The sequence below is a fragment of the Sinocyclocheilus rhinocerous genome, unplaced genomic scaffold (genome assembly GCF_001515625.1).
Source record: "Sinocyclocheilus rhinocerous isolate Xijiao unplaced genomic scaffold, SAMN03320098_v1.1 scaffold362, whole genome shotgun sequence".
Taxonomy (NCBI): Eukaryota; Metazoa; Chordata; class Actinopteri; order Cypriniformes; family Cyprinidae; genus Sinocyclocheilus; species Sinocyclocheilus rhinocerous.
In genome coordinates, this window is record NW_015639507.1 from 169,660 (window position 1) to 187,692 (window position 18,033).

Below are 18,033 nucleotides of genomic sequence, written 5' to 3' on the forward strand. Positions count from 1 at the left end.
CGATGAGCTTTGTAAAAATCTACGCGTTTCAGAAAGGCGGGGCATAGAGGAGAAACAATAATGTACAGTATGTGGAAAATAATGTGTCTTTTGAACCTTAAACCGCATAAACACATTTCATTACACCAAATACACAAAATAATGTTCTTTTTAGCAACATCATATGACCCCTTTAAGGTCTTTCAGGAAGGATGCATTACTTAATGGGCCATGAGCTCTTGTTCCCTGACTTATGCTGCTCTTTCTCTGTCGGTCTGTCTCTCAAACACACACACACACACACACACACACACACACACACTACTGTAGCTTGCACTCATATCCAGCGCTACTTCCAGTTGAAACCTGCCGGGCTTTGAAACACTGAACCCACCTTGAGGTTTTTGTTCGAACAACAGCATAATGGCTGTTCCTGTCTGAGAGGTCAAGGGGAAAACAGCACTAATGGCTCACTGGCTCCACAACACGCCACATTTGTCTCGGGACCTCTTCTTAGTGAGGGTCACAAGCATCTCCTGAGGATCTGCAGATTTGGACAAATGCATGTGTGTGTGTGCTTTTCACCTCTCTCCGGTTGGTGGGCACGGGAAGTCTCAGTTCTCCTCAAGGACTTGACAAAAAGGCTTTGATGTGTCACGTAGTGTTCAGACGGAGGGCTTAGGGTGGTAAAGTCACGGCTTTCACTTTTCGAGTTAGTCTTTTTGGGAAAGAACAGCGCTGAACTTCAAAAGGAAACGAATTATGCTTAACGTTTCCCAGGGTTAAAGTGTCATTGCCCACTGTGAACTTTTGTTATGAAATACTTATTTTAAAGCACGTTTGACTATTGAAAGTCTCCTAGCTTGATATGAAAAGCGGTTTTCTTGCTTGTAATTCTTATTGAAGGAGCAGGACATATTCAAGTGCTTGTCCTCTTTATAAACAGCCTATTTCCTTGAGTTAACTTCTCCTCAGTCGCAGGCGGTTTCATTGGGAGGGACATTCTCATTCTAAAGAGCATCTGCGAAAATTAGCATACGTCCCCTGCAAACAAGTTGAGTCATCAATATTTTGGCCCATTTTCCCAGAAGGCAAAGACAGTGGATTTTATATGCATATATCTCCTAAAAGTTTTTGCCAGCTTTAGGAGTACACTGGCATACAGTTGTGCTCAACACCACCAGACATGGACTAAAAACCCACAAAACTCCTATTTGGTTTGCCAGGATCTGTAAGCAGAATTCAGGTACTGTTCAAATGTTTAGGGTTGGTAAGATTTCCATTTTTTATTTCATGAAATCTCGAATGCTCACCAAAGCTGCATTTATTTGATCAGAAATACAGTAAAAACTGTAAAATTGTGAAATATTATTACAATTTCAAATGTTTTCTATTTTAGTAAATTGTAAAATGTAATTTATTCCTTTGATGCAATCCTGAATTTCCAACATCATTACTCCAGTCTTCAGTGTCACATGATCCTCCAGAAATCATTCTAATATGCTGATTTGCTGCTCAAGAAACATTTATGATTATTATCAATGCTGAAAACTGCTTAATATTTTCGTGGAAGCTGAGATACAATAAAAAGTACAGTACAGAAAGTTCAAAAGAACAGCATTTATTTGAAATGAAAATCTTTTGTAACATTTTAAATGCCCTCACTGTCATTTTTTTTAATCAATTTAATGATCCACAATTGTTTTTAATTTTGATAATGTATGGAAGTCCATTTCCAAATCAGTGTAAAAAATACAACAGGTCATTGTGAGATTAAAAACAAGAAATGATTTTGTTTTGTCATCTTTTAAAAAAATGACAATAAAGTTGCAATGATGTCAAATAGAATAGCAACTGTGAGATATAAATTCACAATTATAAGACAAAGTCAATAAAAAGCTGTGCAGTTGTGAAAAATAAAGTTGCAACTGTGAGATATGAAGTCAGCGTTACAAGAAATATCACAATTGTCTTTTTTTTTGTTCTGAAGTGCGTTTCCTTATAAAATAAATAATGAATGATTGGACTTAATTTTATTCACTGAGAGTTGCTTGGATTCCTTCTGGATAATCACAGCAGCAAAAAAAGTTTTAGAAGCAGTGACAACATTTTGATGACGGTTTATAACTTTTTTAAAAGAAAAAAAAAATCTTTAGAAATAATGCTCAATTAGACCAGTAACATTTATTAAGAAAGTAAACTAGGTCCTTATTGATGAACTAAAAACGGCGCTGTAAGTATGGAGGCGTGTGCTCTGAAAGAAGCTGCATGTGTGCTTGTGGAGCTGAAGGTGAATGTTAACGCTGTATTGAGTGCAGTGAAGTGTGTTGACCAGAGCCCAGCATCGCTCCCTAATGCCCGGCGGAAACAGCAAATGGCTTCGCTTTACTCAGCATGAAATGGAAGTGAATGGACGGGTCAACTGCAATACAAGAATGTGGTCACAATTTCAACAGGCTGTCAAAAGACATGAAATCAAAAAGAGGTGGTGAGGAAGAACAGAAAGAACACGGAGAGGAAGAAAGAGAATGTGGGGAGAAATAAAACTTTATGCATTTTCTCACAGTGTGTGATTTGCAGCCCTTAATGCTACGTGAGACATTAAAAACAGTCTCACGCATAAAGATTGAGATGACACTCGTGGTAAACAGCAATCATGTGGCCTGCCATACATGGTTTCAGATGCCCCTGCAGACCGCTGGCAAAATGCATGGCTGAATGAATAAATAAAAGGCTCTTTTGGGGCCGTCTGTAGCCTCCAGGACTGAGAGACGAAGGGTGACTAATCTAGACTCCTGACTGTCTCAAGTCTGGTCCACACTGCAGCTTATTCTGCCCATAAACTCTGCATTTAGACCGTCTAACCAACATATAAAGTGACCAGCTCTGATAAGAAAGCACTGTAACATCAGAAAAAATATTATATGCATATTATTATATTTTTTAACAAATGGAAAAATAAAATACTTTTTTATTTTATTACATTATTTATTTTGAGCAACAGACATTTTTTTCCCTTTCTTTCTTTCTTGGATTTTTAAAATCCCAATATTTAACATTTTTAACTAAACATTTTTTAATTTTAACATTTGAACAAATATTAAATAATTAAAAAATACTTTATTTTTCAGATTTTTATTTCATTATTTATTTTGACATTTCGACAACGGAAAAAATTGCTTTTTTTCTGCCTTTTATATCATTTTTTTTTTTAAAGTAAGTTTTCTTTTAATTTTGTTATTTATTTAATCATTTTTAGCAACAGAAAAATGCCTTTATTTTCTGCTTTTTAGTTTAATTTATTATCCATTATCACCCATCTATCTATTTATACCCATGTATATATGTATTTATTTATTTAGTTTGTATTATTTAGTTTAGTTTTGTTATTTAATTTAATTTATTTTTCCAGACATAATATATAGGATAAATCATCTGTCATGATCTAGCATGGTTCCACATTGGTTTACAAGTTTTTTTATTTTTTATTTTAATAACAAACTTTTTTTCTGCCTTTTAATTTTATTACATGTGTATTTTATTCACATATGTTTATTTTTTATTTTATTATCTGTGTTGTTGTTGTCTCTGTGTACTGGACGCTTCTTCTGTCACCAAAACAAATTCCTTGCGTGTGCGAGCATACTTGGCAATAAAGCAAAACATATTTTTTACCAACAGAATGTTATTATTTTTTTCTTTTTTTCATTTTCCAGCTATAATATATAGGTTAAACCATCTACATCATGATAGCACGGTCCATGGGCTTTCAAGTTTCTAAAACTAAGTGACGAATGTGAACAAAAGTACAAAGACTGACCTTGACAGGTGTGATTGACAGTGCCAAATGGAGTGTGTGTGTGTGTGTGTGTTTGAGCTATCGAAGAGCTCGGCGGGGCACCAATCACTTCTCTGTAACCTTGTGAGTCCAATCGCTCTGCTGGAGCATAAGTCAATGAGCATCTCTGAGCGCAAACACACTCAACTTCCTCTTTATGTGTGTGGCACAGCTCCACACTTCCTGTATCCTTTTTATATCCGTTTATCTCTATTGGTTGACTGCTAACTGCTAACACAACCATCTTTTTATCTTATGGCTGGTTTCGTAATTGATGTATGGACAAAACTTTGCTGAGCAGAGAAGAATGGGTTCCTCCTAAGGTTTTTTCTTCTTTTTAGCCCAAACATTTAAATAACGCCTCGTTCAGAAATCATCATGCTTATGACATCACAAACATGATTACATCAACATATGTTTGCCTGCATTTTGCACAACAAACACCTACAACATCATGATGGAAATTATGCCAATCATACAGCACTGTTGAAAAGTTTAGGGTCAGTAAGAATTTTTTAAAGAACTTTTATTCAGCGAGGATGCATTCAATTGAGCAAAAGTGACAGTTGGCATTTATAATGTTGCAAAAGCTTTTTATTTCAAATAAATTCTGTTCTAATGAACTTTCTATTTATTAAAGAATCCTGAAAAAAGTATTACAGTTTCCACCAAAAATATAAAGCAGCACAACTTTTTTCAACATTGATAATAATAAATATTTCTTGAGTATCAAATCAGCATATTAGAATGATTTCTGAAGGTCCACACTGCAGCTTATTCTGCCCATAAACTCTGCATTTAGACCGTCTAACCAACATATAAAGTGACCAGCTCTGATAAGAAAGCACTGTAACATCAGAAAAAATATTATATGCATATTATTATATTTTTTAACAAATGGAAAAATAAAATACTTTTTTATTTTATTACATTATTTATTTTGAGCAACAGACATTTTTTTCCCTTTCTTTCTTTCTTGGATTTTTAAAATCCCAATATTTAACATTTTTAACTAAACATTTTTTAATTTTAACATTTGAACAAATATTAAATAATTAAAAAATACTTTATTTTTCAGATTTTTATTTCATTATTTATTTTGACATTTCGACAACGGAAAAAATTGCTTTTTTTCTGCCTTTTATATCATTTTTTTTTTTAAAGTAAGTTTTCTTTTAATTTTGTTATTTATTTAATCATTTTTAGCAACAGAAAAATGCCTTTATTTTCTGCTTTTTAGTTTAATTTATTATCCATTATCACCCATCTATCTATTTATACCCATGTATATATGTATTTATTTATTTAGTTTGTATTATTTAGTTTAGTTTTGTTATTTAATTTAATTTATTTTTCCAGACATAATATATAGGATAAATCATCTGTCATGATCTAGCATGGTTCCACATTGGTTTACAAGTTTTTTTATTTTTTATTTTAATAACAAACTTTTTTTCTGCCTTTTAATTTTATTACATGTGTATTTTATTCACATATGTTTATTTTTTATTTTATTATCTGTGTTGTTGTTGTCTCTGTGTACTGGACGCTTCTTCTGTCACCAAAACAAATTCCTTGCGTGTGCGAGCATACTTGGCAATAAAGCAAAACATATTTTTTACCAGCAGAATGTTATTATTTTTTTATTTTTTTCATTTTCCAGCTATAATATATAGGTTAAACCATCTACATCATGATAGCACGGTCCATGGGCTTTCAAGTTTCTAAAACTAAGTGACGAATGTGAACAAAAGTACAAAGACTGACCTTGACAGGTGTGATTGACAGTGCCAAATGGAGTGTGTGTGTGTGTGTGTTTGAGCTATCGAAGAGCTCGGCGGGGCACCAATCACTGCTGTGTAACCTTGTGAGTCCAATCGCTCTGCTGGAGCATAAGTCAATGAGCATCTCTGAGCGCAAACACACTCAACTTCCTCTTTATGTGTGCAGCACAGCTCCACACTTCCTGTATCCTTTTTATACCCGTTTATCTCTATTGGTTGACTGCTAACTGCTAACACAACCATCTTTTTATCTTATGGCTGGTTTCGTAATTGATGTATGGACAAAACTTTGCTGAGCAGAGAAGAATGGGTTCCTCCTAAGGTTTTTTCTTCTTTTTAGCCCAAACATTTAAATAACGCCTCGTTCAGAAATCATCATGCTTATGACATCACAAACATGATTACATCAACATATGTTTGCCTGCATTTTGCACAACAAACACCTACAACATCATGATGGAAATTATGCCAATCATACAGCACTGTTGAAAAGTTTAGGGTCAGTAAGAATTTTTTAAAGAACTTTTATTCAGCGAGGATGCATTCAATTGAGCAAAAGTGACAGTTGGCATTTATAATGTTGCAAAAGCTTTTTATTTCAAATAAATTCTGTTCTAATGAACTTTCTATTTATTAAAGAATCCTGAAAAAAGTATTACAGTTTCCACCAAAAATATAAAGCAGCACAACTTTTTTCAACATTGATAATAATAAATATTTCTTGAGTATCAAATCAGCATATTAGAATGATTTCTGAAGGATCATGTGACACTGAAGACTGGAGTGATGATGCTGAAAATTCAGCTTTTCATCAGAAATAAACATTCTAAAATATATTCAAATAGAAAAATGTCACAATATTACGTTTTTTTTGTTGTATTTTTAATCAAATAATTATAGCCTTGGTGAGCAGAAGAGACTTCTTTCAAAAACATTAAATCACAACAGATGACATTTACATTCACAATGCTGCTCTTTTGCCATAGTAACAGCAACTTCGCTCTGATTGGTGGAGCTCTTCACACCTCTTCACTATTAAATATGATATTTAGAAGTCTACAGAAGTTTAGACCATCACTTAACAATCTCAGAGCTCACCGTAGGTCTGCGCTGAAGGCTTTATACATTATCACTAAAAATCAATTTCTCTATGGAGTAAATGAATGGGATTTTTTTCCTCAGAGCCCCACTGTTGCGCTCTATTTGTATGCAGACACCATCCTGCGTTATAACATTAATATGTAGCAAGTGCTGCTTCATAAATCAAATGCTGCTGATGATAATCTGCTTGTGATTGGGCAGGTGTGCCGGTGTAAGGATGAAAGTTTTAAGCGTTGTAAGTGTGCATGGGTAGGTTTACTCTCTCTCTCTCTCTGTAATGTAGGTGGATTCGCCCTCTCTGTAATCAATCATTCTTACCTGCCCAGCTGAGCTCAAGCCTCTGTAACTGTGAGAAATCTGACAGCTTAGATTTGCTTTATCACCACTGGGTTCTCTCGATTTTTTCACATGACTTCTTTCTCTTTTCTCCTCGTTTTGTTCTATTGTTTAACATGTTTTCATCCCTCAACTCCCATTACACTTCCATTCAGACTAAACCAAACTAAACACACACACACGCACGCACACACGCACACAACACACACCGTGAATTATAAAATTGCTTTTATAAAAGATATTTCATAGTTCATCTCACGCACCTAAATTGTCTTTCATCCAAACATCAACCTGTTTTCTGATGACTCACTCGTAAAGAAATCCACTTGTTTTGTTACTGAATTAATTAGTGTGTTTGAACAAATAATTTGAATGAATGATTCAAATGACTCACTCAAAGTCAGCCCCTTGTTTTGTTACTGAATGAATCAGTGGTTTTGAATACATTTGTTGAGAGAATGATTCAAAAGACTCACTCATAAAGAAATCCACTTGTTTTGTTCCTCAATATATCAGTGGTTTTGAACAAATCAGTTCAGGGAATAATCAAAATGACTGACTTATAAAGTCAGCCACTTTTCACATTACTGAAGAAATCAGTGTTTTTGAACAAGTCAGTTGAGTGAATGATTCAATTGACTAATTCATAAAGAGAGTCACTTGTTTTGTTACAGAATGAATCAGTGGTTTTGAACTAATTGGTAGAAGGAATGAATCAAATGACTAAATCATATAGACAGTCACTTGTTTGTTACAGAATGAATCAGTATTTTTCAACAAACCAGCTGAGGGAATAATTCAAATGACTGACAATCAAGTCAGCCAATTGTTTAAATACTGAATGATTCAGTTTTAAATGAATAATTTGAATGAATGATTCAAATGACTCTCTAATAAAGTCACTTGTTTTATTCCTAAATGAATCAGTAATTTTGAATGAATCAGGTGAGTAAGTGATTCAAATTACTCACTCAGAAAGGCAGTTATTTAATCGCCATCTATTGGTATAAAAGTGTGATCTATAAAAAGAGTCACTGAAAAATCCTCACCATTAACAAACCGACAGTCTGTCTTTTTATTTTTACAAACAGTGAAAAGTCCCAGTGCTCTCAGACTGTTATATAAGCACTCTTGGAAGACTTGGAAAAGCAAACTTTCTGCATTTTTAGAATAAAAAAAAATATATATTATTTACTTTATATATTTTGTTTTGATTTGTTTCTCCTCGAAAGTCCCAGAGAACAGTTTTGTCAGATTCAGCTCACTTCTGGAGGCAATTTCATCTCTTGAAGTATAAACCCACACACACACACACACACACACACACACACAAGGTGGGGATTTTCCATTGATTGTTTTTATACTGTGCTAATAATATTTTCTATCCCCTGCACCTAAAGCTAACCCATTGCATTTTTATATTTCCATGAAGACATTATTTAGTATGTTTATTAAGTCGTTTCCTCATGGGCGCTGTTTGCTGCTCCGCACAGTGTAGATGATTTCAGGTTTTACTATCCATGAGGGGACATTTGGTCTCAACAATGTCGGCAAAACCTCACACATGTACCCAAACTCACACACACATATACAAATGTCATACACATGCTAGGACCTGCACAACTACTAATTTTACCTTCAACTAGTCAATTAGACCCCCAAACTGAGATCTACTAGTTGGCTAGCCACCGTTTAGCTCATGTAAATGATGCGGCGTGCAGCAACAGCGGTCTGACAGCCAGCCGGAGACTGTGTCCCGCACCGCTGAGATGCTGAGGGTAAGAAATGAAAGCTTGCACATCTCGACTGATGCTGCTTGCGGCGCAAAAACCCTCACATCCCACACGCTTATAGTTTCTGTCAGTCTGCGGACAACACTTGGCTAGTTTCACAGGTCTCAGAGATCGACCAAACGAACTGTGTAGTTCACTTATAAACAGCCAAATAGAAGAATCTGATCTGTGACGCGTCTACAGGCCCAAAGCATCATCTAGCCATAGAACTGATCGACTACTTTGTACAACGACCTCTGGCTGCTAATAAACTTCGACAAACGTCTTTATGACCCTCAATTACTGCCGTCGCTGTCAGACTGTTCATGCATTTAACAGAGAGGGAGAGACATAGAGCTCAAGACGACAGAGTTATTAGTGGGATGGTGATGAAAGATGTTTGCAGTTGTGTTAGTCCTGCATCTGAAGCATCGTTTAGGGTTAAATAGTAAGGGAAGCAGCTGAACTCTTACCTGCAGCAGCCAGTAACAGCGGCGGTGGAACGTAGGAATGATGGAGGAATGGACATAGCAGCCGTACAGACACTGAAATAAAACACAGAGCACACCGTAAGTTAACCACGGAGAATAAACACAAACATCAGATCAACTGCAATAAATGGCACAAACACCAGTACAGCTGAATCGACTAAAAACTACACAACCATCAGTACACTCACAAAAATAAAGGTTCTTTATTGGTATTGATGGTTCCATGAAGAACCTTTAACATCCATGGAATCACTCCATTCCACAAAAGCTTCTTTATAATGGAAAAAGGTCCTTTAGATTTTTCAAATGTTCTTCACATTAAGAAAAAAATGGTTCTTTTAAGAACTGTTCACTGGAAGGTTTGTTGAGGAACCAAAAATGGTTCTTCTATTGCATCGCTGTTATTTTGGAACCTTTATTTTTAAGAGTGTAAAAAATGAAAATTCTCTGTTAATTTAAAGAAGATTTTTATTCAAAAAATGCTTTTTTTGAATAAAAAAAATGCTTTTTTTTTTGCAAAAGTTTGAGAGTGAAACGAGAATATACAGGCACCACAAAATGAATATCTGTGCCTCTTGACATGTTGAGCTCCTATGAAATGAAACTATCTGTCTGTGAAAGAAACTGAACATTATTTCCAACATTATTTCCTGAAATACAGAGCCTCAAACCTATTATTTTTCACAAACTGGTTCTTTCGGACAGTTCGTTTCAATGAACTGGTTCAAATAACGATTCACCAGTTCGTTTGTGTAATTACGTAATGATGCCATGTATATGCAATAATATTATTAAAGGGGTCATATGATGCGATTTCAATTTCTCCTTTCTCTTTGGAGTGTTACAAGCTCTTGGTGCATAAAGAAGATCTGTAAAGTTGCAAAGACTAAAGTCTCAAATCCAAAGAGATACTCTTTATAAAAGTTAAGAGTCAACCACGCCTAACACATTTCATTACACCAAATACACAAAATAATGTTCTTTTTAGCAACATCATATGACCCCTTTAAAGCACCAATAATGATGTGAAACACAAATGTTTTGCATGTCTAAAGCATATGAAGTGAATAAACTAGTCTTAAACAACTCACCTTTTTACATAAACTGTGAGAAACTGGTGAACTGGTTCATCTACTTCCCTAAAAAGAACCGATTCAAAAGAATGATTCGTTCGTGAACCAGACATCACTCTGGACCGTTTGCCTCTGGATTAGAGGTAATAATGTTGTAAATAATGTTCAGTTTCTGGCACAGACCGATAGTTTCACTTCATAAGACCTCAATATATCGTCACGAGCCACAGGTATTCATTTTATCTTGCCTGTATATGCTTTTTTCACTGTTTCATATGTTTCTCAAAGTGCCCATAGCCACTGACTTGCATTTTATGAATCACCAAGGACCCACGGTTTCAGCTAAAAATCTTCTTTACTCTTCTACTCAAGAAAAAAAAAAAAGTCACCTACATCTCTGATGGCCTGAGGATGAGTAAATTAAGAGCAAATTGTCATTTTTGGGTGAACTATCCCTTTAATGAATAAATTACACAACATAAACCATCAGCACAGTAAGTGTATCATAGCTCTATTACTGCAGCAATGAGGAGAATAAAGGTTGTTAATCATAATATTACAGTCATATAGACACACTCATTCGATTTCATAAAAATGACACAATCCTTCCTTGTATGATTCTCTTTATGACCGGATAAAAATATCCAGAGGGACGTGATATTTAGACACTCGCTGTGTGTGTGTAACTGGTGTCCTTCATATCGAGTCAATAACAGGAGGAATGTAAGTCTATTTACAGCACTGGATTACGAGACCTGTCTCAGATCTTATTGTACATTCGGCTGGCTGAATTTTACAGGAATGAAGCTCATCTCAGCGTATCATTCCCACACACACACACACACACACACACACACACACATTAAAACCAGTGTTAGGGAAGCTACAGGCTACTTATAATTCAATTTACAGTCAAGCTACTATTTAAAATAAAGTGACAAACTCCTAACAAAGAGTAGCTAATTATATTGAACAAAATGTGGGATGATATCGTGATTAAAGTATAGCATATATATACATTTATGCCAATATTTTCTAGAATAAAACTAGAAAACACACTTGATTACTGGGGGAAAAAATAGATTTAGTTGAAGGATTATTTTTTGTTGTTGCAGAAAATATAAGTATATAGGAACAAAATCCCTTTCAGTTGTTCCACATTAAGATTATATTTAAATGCCGGTTATGCAATAATGCTATTATGTAAAATAAATAAATAAAGAATGAAAAATGTATGATTTAATTATTATTATTATAATTTGTATGTATATATATATATATTAATCAACATTCATGAATGTAAATGTACCCAAATTAGCTCAACGGCTAGTTTTCATTGGTAGTCCCTTTGCCAGATGTTATATATATTTTTGCAACAAAGAACACAGCATTTACAAGCATAAAGACAACAAAGAAAATATTTAAGAGGGTTACAATACATATAACTGTAAAGTGAACTAAAGTCTATTATATTTATTATAAAGTCTATTAAACTAAAGTTTAATTCAAATATATTGTAAAAAATGATTTTTTAAAAAGTTTTAACTAAAGATATGAAAAATATGTTTTTAGAAAAGAAAAAAAAAAAAAAAGAAAAAAAATATATATTTCAGAATTTCTTGTTGAATTCAGTGTTAATTTTCATTTCTTTGTAATTATTTGTAATGTACTACCAATTAATTGTTTCAAAGTAAATCCTACACCATTTGTTTTCAGTGTATCAAAGAATTTTTCCACAAACTTTGAGAATTACATCACCTCCTGTTGTCCAAAGCTCAAACTATCATTCGTACAGTACCAACAAAAGCTATAGATATGTATTTTGTATTTTAGTACATAAAGAGACAATGCTGATGCAATTGTTTCTGAACTCCCCCCCTTTTTTCAGTTTAGTTTTTATTCTTATATTTTCTGTTTTCATTTTAATTTTAGTTAAAGTTTTATTTCTTTATTTTGTCTATTCAATTTAAAAAAAAATTAATTTCAGTTTTAATTTGAGTTATTTTAGTAATCTTTCCTTTGCAACTGGCTGAAATAAAATATGTTTTTGTACATTTTATTTCATTTCAGTTTACATGTATTTTATTTATAGAAATGATTTTTTTTTTAATGGATTTAGTTTGAACTCTTATAACCCTGGCCCTTACAAGGACGGTTTAGTCTCGGGAGTTAATTTTTACTGCATGAACTTTTAGTAATTATGAACCTCAAGCCTCTAAAAACATTAAAATATCATACACTGACATTTTCAGTGATGCTGTATGTCAAGGACACAGAGTTCATAGTAAAACTAGAACGGACGCTCACACAAAACTCACAAAGGACTACAGGATTTTTCGAATTTGACAAATCTCGCTCCCAAAACCATTTATTAAAACTAAGTAAAAAAAAAACAAAAACATGAATCTTGATAATGATATCAGAATCATGAGCACATTTCCATATGACCGGCTACATTTACATATTAACAGTAATTTAGCATTCAGCAGCTCGGCATGGGCATAATAGTTACCCATTATACATGTGAAGAGGTTAGCCAATCACAACAGAGGTCATTTACAGTCATAAAGACAGCTGCAAAACAGCCTGCTTAATTCTTTAGGGTCAGCGAGGGTGGAAAACAGTCATGAAATACTAAATTATGACTTTCCTGGTGAAAGAAACCTAACATTATAAGTGGTATTTAGGAGCGCTTTAAATGAATCAAAAATGTCTTTGATATTCATTTTTCTCATGCTGGGTAAAAAATGACATCAAACAGTAAATTCAGGCTGAATCTGTAGCACAACTCAGGAAACAGCCTGCTTAATTCTTTAGGGTCAGCGAGGGTGGAAAACAGTCATGAAATACTAAATTATGACTTTCCTTGTGAAAGAAACCTAACATTATAAGTGGTATTTAGGAGCGCTTTAAATGAATCAAAAATGTCTTTGATATTCATTTTTCTCATGCTGGGTAAAAAATGACATCAAACAGTAAATTCAGGCTGAATCTGTAGCACAACTCAGGAACCATAGTGTGAAATAAAGTCAGAGAAGCACAGATGAATCTTTCCGACTCTGATGATTCTGGGCAGAAAGTGTTTGTGTTTAATGCTCTGACTCTGTTGGAAAACTCATTCTGTCTCTCAGAGGATCGGGTGTCATCAGCGATTTGAGCTGCCAGTCTCATTCAGAAAATAAAAAGCAGTACTGCTGGATATGGCAAAGCAGATAGCGGCAACTCAGTTAGTCTGATAGGGAAAGTTCTAAAAAGTTGGTCTGACGTTATTTAAACTTTAAACTAACTTTTTAATGCTATTACTAATATTCTCACAATTGCAGGAAGAAACACTCTTTGCGCAACATTGTTTGAACATATTTAAACATTTTCAAAGTAATAGAAAATTATATAAATCTAAATAATATTTCTAAAAATAATAATTGTACAGCATTTTATACATAAATAAAAAACATGACATTACAAATCAATAATGTTAAAGGGATAGTTCAACCAAAAATTTAAATTCTGTCATCATTTACTCACTCTAATGTTGTTCCAAACCAGTACGAGTTAGTTTTTTTCTGTTGAACACAAAAGAAGATATTTTGAAGAATGTTGGTTACCAAACAGTTGACGGTAGCCATTGACATTGCAAAAAATTCCATGGAAGTCAATGGCTACCAATTTTTATTTTAATTTTAGTTAAAGTTTTAGTAATTTTGTTGTGTGTTTTAGTCCATACAGTTTTTGTTCATTTTTATTTCAGTTTTTAGTTGTATATTTTGTTTTCATTTTCATTTTAAAGTTGTGGTAATTTTGTTGTGTGTTTTAGTCTATTGTAGATTTCTTATTAATTTTTATATAATTTTAGTTATTTTCTTATATTTTCTGTTTTAATTTTAATTTTAAAGTTTTAGCAATTTTTTGTCTATACAGTTTTTATTCATATTTATTTCAGTTTTAGCTTTAGTTATTTTAGTACATCAAGTTAAACTAAATGAAAATGAGAAATCTTTGATGGTAGTTGATGGCAGCCATTGACTTCTGTAGTATGGAAAAATACTTTAGAAGTCAATGGCTAGCAGCAACTCTTACCCACATCCTTCAAAATATCTATCTATCTATCTATCTATCTATCTATCCATCCATCCATCCATCCATCCATCCATGGAATTTTCTTAGTACATACTGTCCCTTCACATACTAATATGTACTAAATTTGTCTAGAGGCTCACATAGGCTGCTGTCTAAAGCGGCTGACAGAGCATTCAAATGTTTTGTACAGAAATAGCTAAACAGGTCAGTGTGTTTGAGACAACAAGTGTTCATCTACAACCTGCTTCATCACTCTGAACTTTAACCCAAAGCCCCAGTGAAATAAACCATCAAACCAGCGTCTGCAGGAACAGGAGGAGAGCAGCATGCTACCTGACACGGGTGGATCACAGGGAACACCAATGCTGATCAACAGAGACAGATCAAAATGAAAGTGATGGGAACAGGCCGTGCCGGACACGTGTGTGAGTGTCTGTGTGCTGGTCACATCTCCGCCTGAGTGAAGACATGCTGTCCGTTGATGTTAATGGCGATCCGTCGTCAGGGCTGGGCAGAGGGCCAAAGGCTTTAAGCGGAATCGAATTCCTCCAAACTAGCTTTAATCAGCAGGTTTTTAAGGTTAGAATTACTCTCTCTCTCACACACACAACCAAGGTTAAAGCACACAAGAGTCAGTGGCTGGGAAAAGGGAGGACGTCATGTCTGTGTGTAGCACGTGTGTGCACCATTTAGAATTAAACTGCCTTTCAAATTCCAGATCAATTCCAGAAGTGAGGTAGCAAACAGGATGCTGAATTACAATTCTATTTTATACTGCTGTTTAAAATTTTTGCATTAGTAAGATTTAAATTTTTATTTTTTTTAAAGAAGTCTCAAATGCTCTTCAAGGCTGCATTTATTTAGGCTATATATAGGCTAATTAATAAAAACATGATTATAAGTTGATCCCTTGTCATTTGAGATGTGACTCAAAGCTTAATATAGTGTTGGGAATAAGTACGTAAAATTATTTATTTGAAAACAACAGTAATTTTCTGTAAATCTACGTCAGTTACGGAAACTTCCGGGCGAGCAGATTCTCCGCAGCTTTCTGGCCTCCGCTCTATTGCTATGACTTGTCAGGATTGTTGCGCGTTCTCAGTGATTTGCTGGTCTGCGGCAGATTTAATGCGCGAGGTAAGCTGTCTGCTAAGCGCTCGCCCAAGCGGAAAAATGCGCTGTTGCTGCCAGATCTCGATTGCCGAAAATCACATTGTGTTTGATGCAAAACTAACTCGACTAAATCATATGAAAAAAAAAACACATTATAACTGTATATTTCCATGCTTTTTTGAGCAAAGCAAATTTTGAAAGTCCACTAAAAACATATCTGGTCATACACAATGTTAAAGACGTTATTGTCAACATGCGTAAATGGTAAAAAAAATTGTTTAAATTTATAAAATTTTAAATAATAACAAACATCAGGAAAAAATAGGAATCAATACCTTTGTTTTTCGTATACTTGTGTCGCTTACAATTAAAGTCCTTTCTGATTTTATTGTTGTTTGCAACGTTACTTGGCAATATTTTAAAGATATTATTATTATTATAGTATTTTGCATGGTCTATTATTGGAGCAGTGTCACCCAGGTGGAAGTTTGAACTCCTATTCACTGGGAATAAAAATAAATGAATAAAAAAAAAATCATTCAGTCGATGCAGAGACATATAGTGCGGGGGAATCCCCCATCTCCCCACCTTCTGAATATTACGTATCATAACGTAACTACATTATTTGGCGGGTTTTACTTGGAAAAGCAGCTGCTTTCTAGCATTCGAATAACTATGGATAAACCTGAAACTATAAGAAGGATTGGAGATGAATTTCATTTACAAATAAGGTAGGAATGTGCATACTTTTAAATCGACACCTGCCACGGTGTTTTCCTCTTTGAGTGTGTCTTAAAAGCGATGGGTGGGGGGGTCTTAATCTTATCACTCAGCATACGCGGTTAAAAAAGTCACCGCTCGCCACTGATATATATATAAATCAGCATATTAGAATGATTTCTGAAGGATCATGTGACACTGACGACTGGAGGACTGATGCTGAAAATTCAGCTTTGCATCACAGCAATAAGTTATATTTTAAAATATATTCAAATAGAAAAAAAATTTTAATAAAATTTTAATATATCCTAACAAACCATACATCAATGGAAAGCTTATTTATTCGTCTTTCAGATGATGCATACATCTCCATTTAAAAAAATTGACCCTTATGACTGATTTTGTGGTCCAGGGTCACATATAATAAATTATATTAAACTAGAAATAGTTTGATAGATGTGAGAGTATTATATCATATCCAGGAGGTTTTGCATGTGCAAGAGTGAATGTGTCATTTTTGCATCACGAGCAGCACCAAACAAAATTGCCAAAATGAAAACCATCTTCTGCCATTGTGTGGTACACATGTAGCCCCGCCCCCAAATTATGCCATTGGTTGAGCCAATATTGTATTGTGCAATTGAACTCGAAATAACTGAAAATGATTTCATTTTATGTAATAATGACATACTTTACCTTTAAATCCATATAATTCTATATCTTCCTTTAAAATCAGCACAGTTCAAATGTGCTAAAAGTCTAGAGATGCTGTCTAGGTGTATGCGTTACTGATGCATATTAACATATTTGTGTTTTTGGATCGCTGGACCTTTCATGCATCCTGTGTGGACACTCAGAGCACTATATATACTACTATATTCTCAAAAAACATCACCTGGAGAAAGACAGAACAGAGAGAGTGCTGGAAAGAGAGAAAGCCAGAGGCGCTGTACTCATGTAAACACTACTGTGATTAGAAAGGGAACTGGCCATTTCCTAAGGACACCGCTCAGAAAAACCTCAGCTTACAACAATCATTTTATCCTGGGGAAATTGCATTGGAGCCTCGAGCGCTGTGCATACTCACATTCAAAACATCCTCTGGCTAAAAATCCTTCAGTCTGTCAAGAGCGCCTTTCCTTTATCTAATCGTACAGATGCACTCTTCTCTTCCTTTTCCTCCCTCTTTCTCTTATCTCCCCGCCGAAGGTGGATTTTTATCGGCCGGCGATAAGGGTCATCCTGAGGCGGCTGTGATTGGAGGTAGTGGAATGGGTGAGGCAGAGCCATTGAGAGTCTGAAGAGGCACCAAACCGAATCCCCGCTGATTGTGCTGACATACAGTTAGCACCTGAGGGGCCGCGACTCAGAGGAGACTACTGATGAAGAAGGACAGATACACCCGTCTTTCTCTTTTCATGGCCACTACCGTTTCAAGCACCCCCAGGACAGTTAGCCACAGCACAGGCTTTGTAAAGCAATGCGCAAATAACCTCTTGGGACACATGGGGTTATTTCAAGTGTCTGGATGGATTTTTAGCCTTTGGTAAGAATGACGATGAGCTAAAAGCATGGAAACATACAGCCCAATAGTCATAATAGTTTGTTTATCAGACAAGATTAAAGGATTATAACACTTAAATATGTATTTGTATATGTATTTTTCCAGTTGAACACTAAAGCAAAACATTCACGCTGCTTTTTTTTTCTCCATACAACAAAACATGATTACAGGCTGTCAAGCTCAAA

The 18,033-nt window shown here is 34.6% G+C and overlaps 1 protein-coding gene across 7 annotated transcripts in view; it reads right to left on the minus strand.

Annotated features, from left to right (window-relative positions):
• LOC107751174 (calmodulin-binding transcription activator 1-like) overlaps positions 1 to 18,033 on the minus strand; it is a 324,185-nt gene that overhangs the window by 38,842 nt on the left and 267,310 nt on the right. For all 7 annotated transcript variants that reach the window (XM_016566811.1, XM_016566809.1, XM_016566808.1 and 4 more), the window contains one exon: positions 9,284 to 9,355. In XM_016566811.1, coding sequence (XP_016422297.1) covers positions 9,284 to 9,355 — 72 coding nt within the window. The remainder of the gene's footprint in view (positions 1 to 9,283; positions 9,356 to 18,033) is intronic.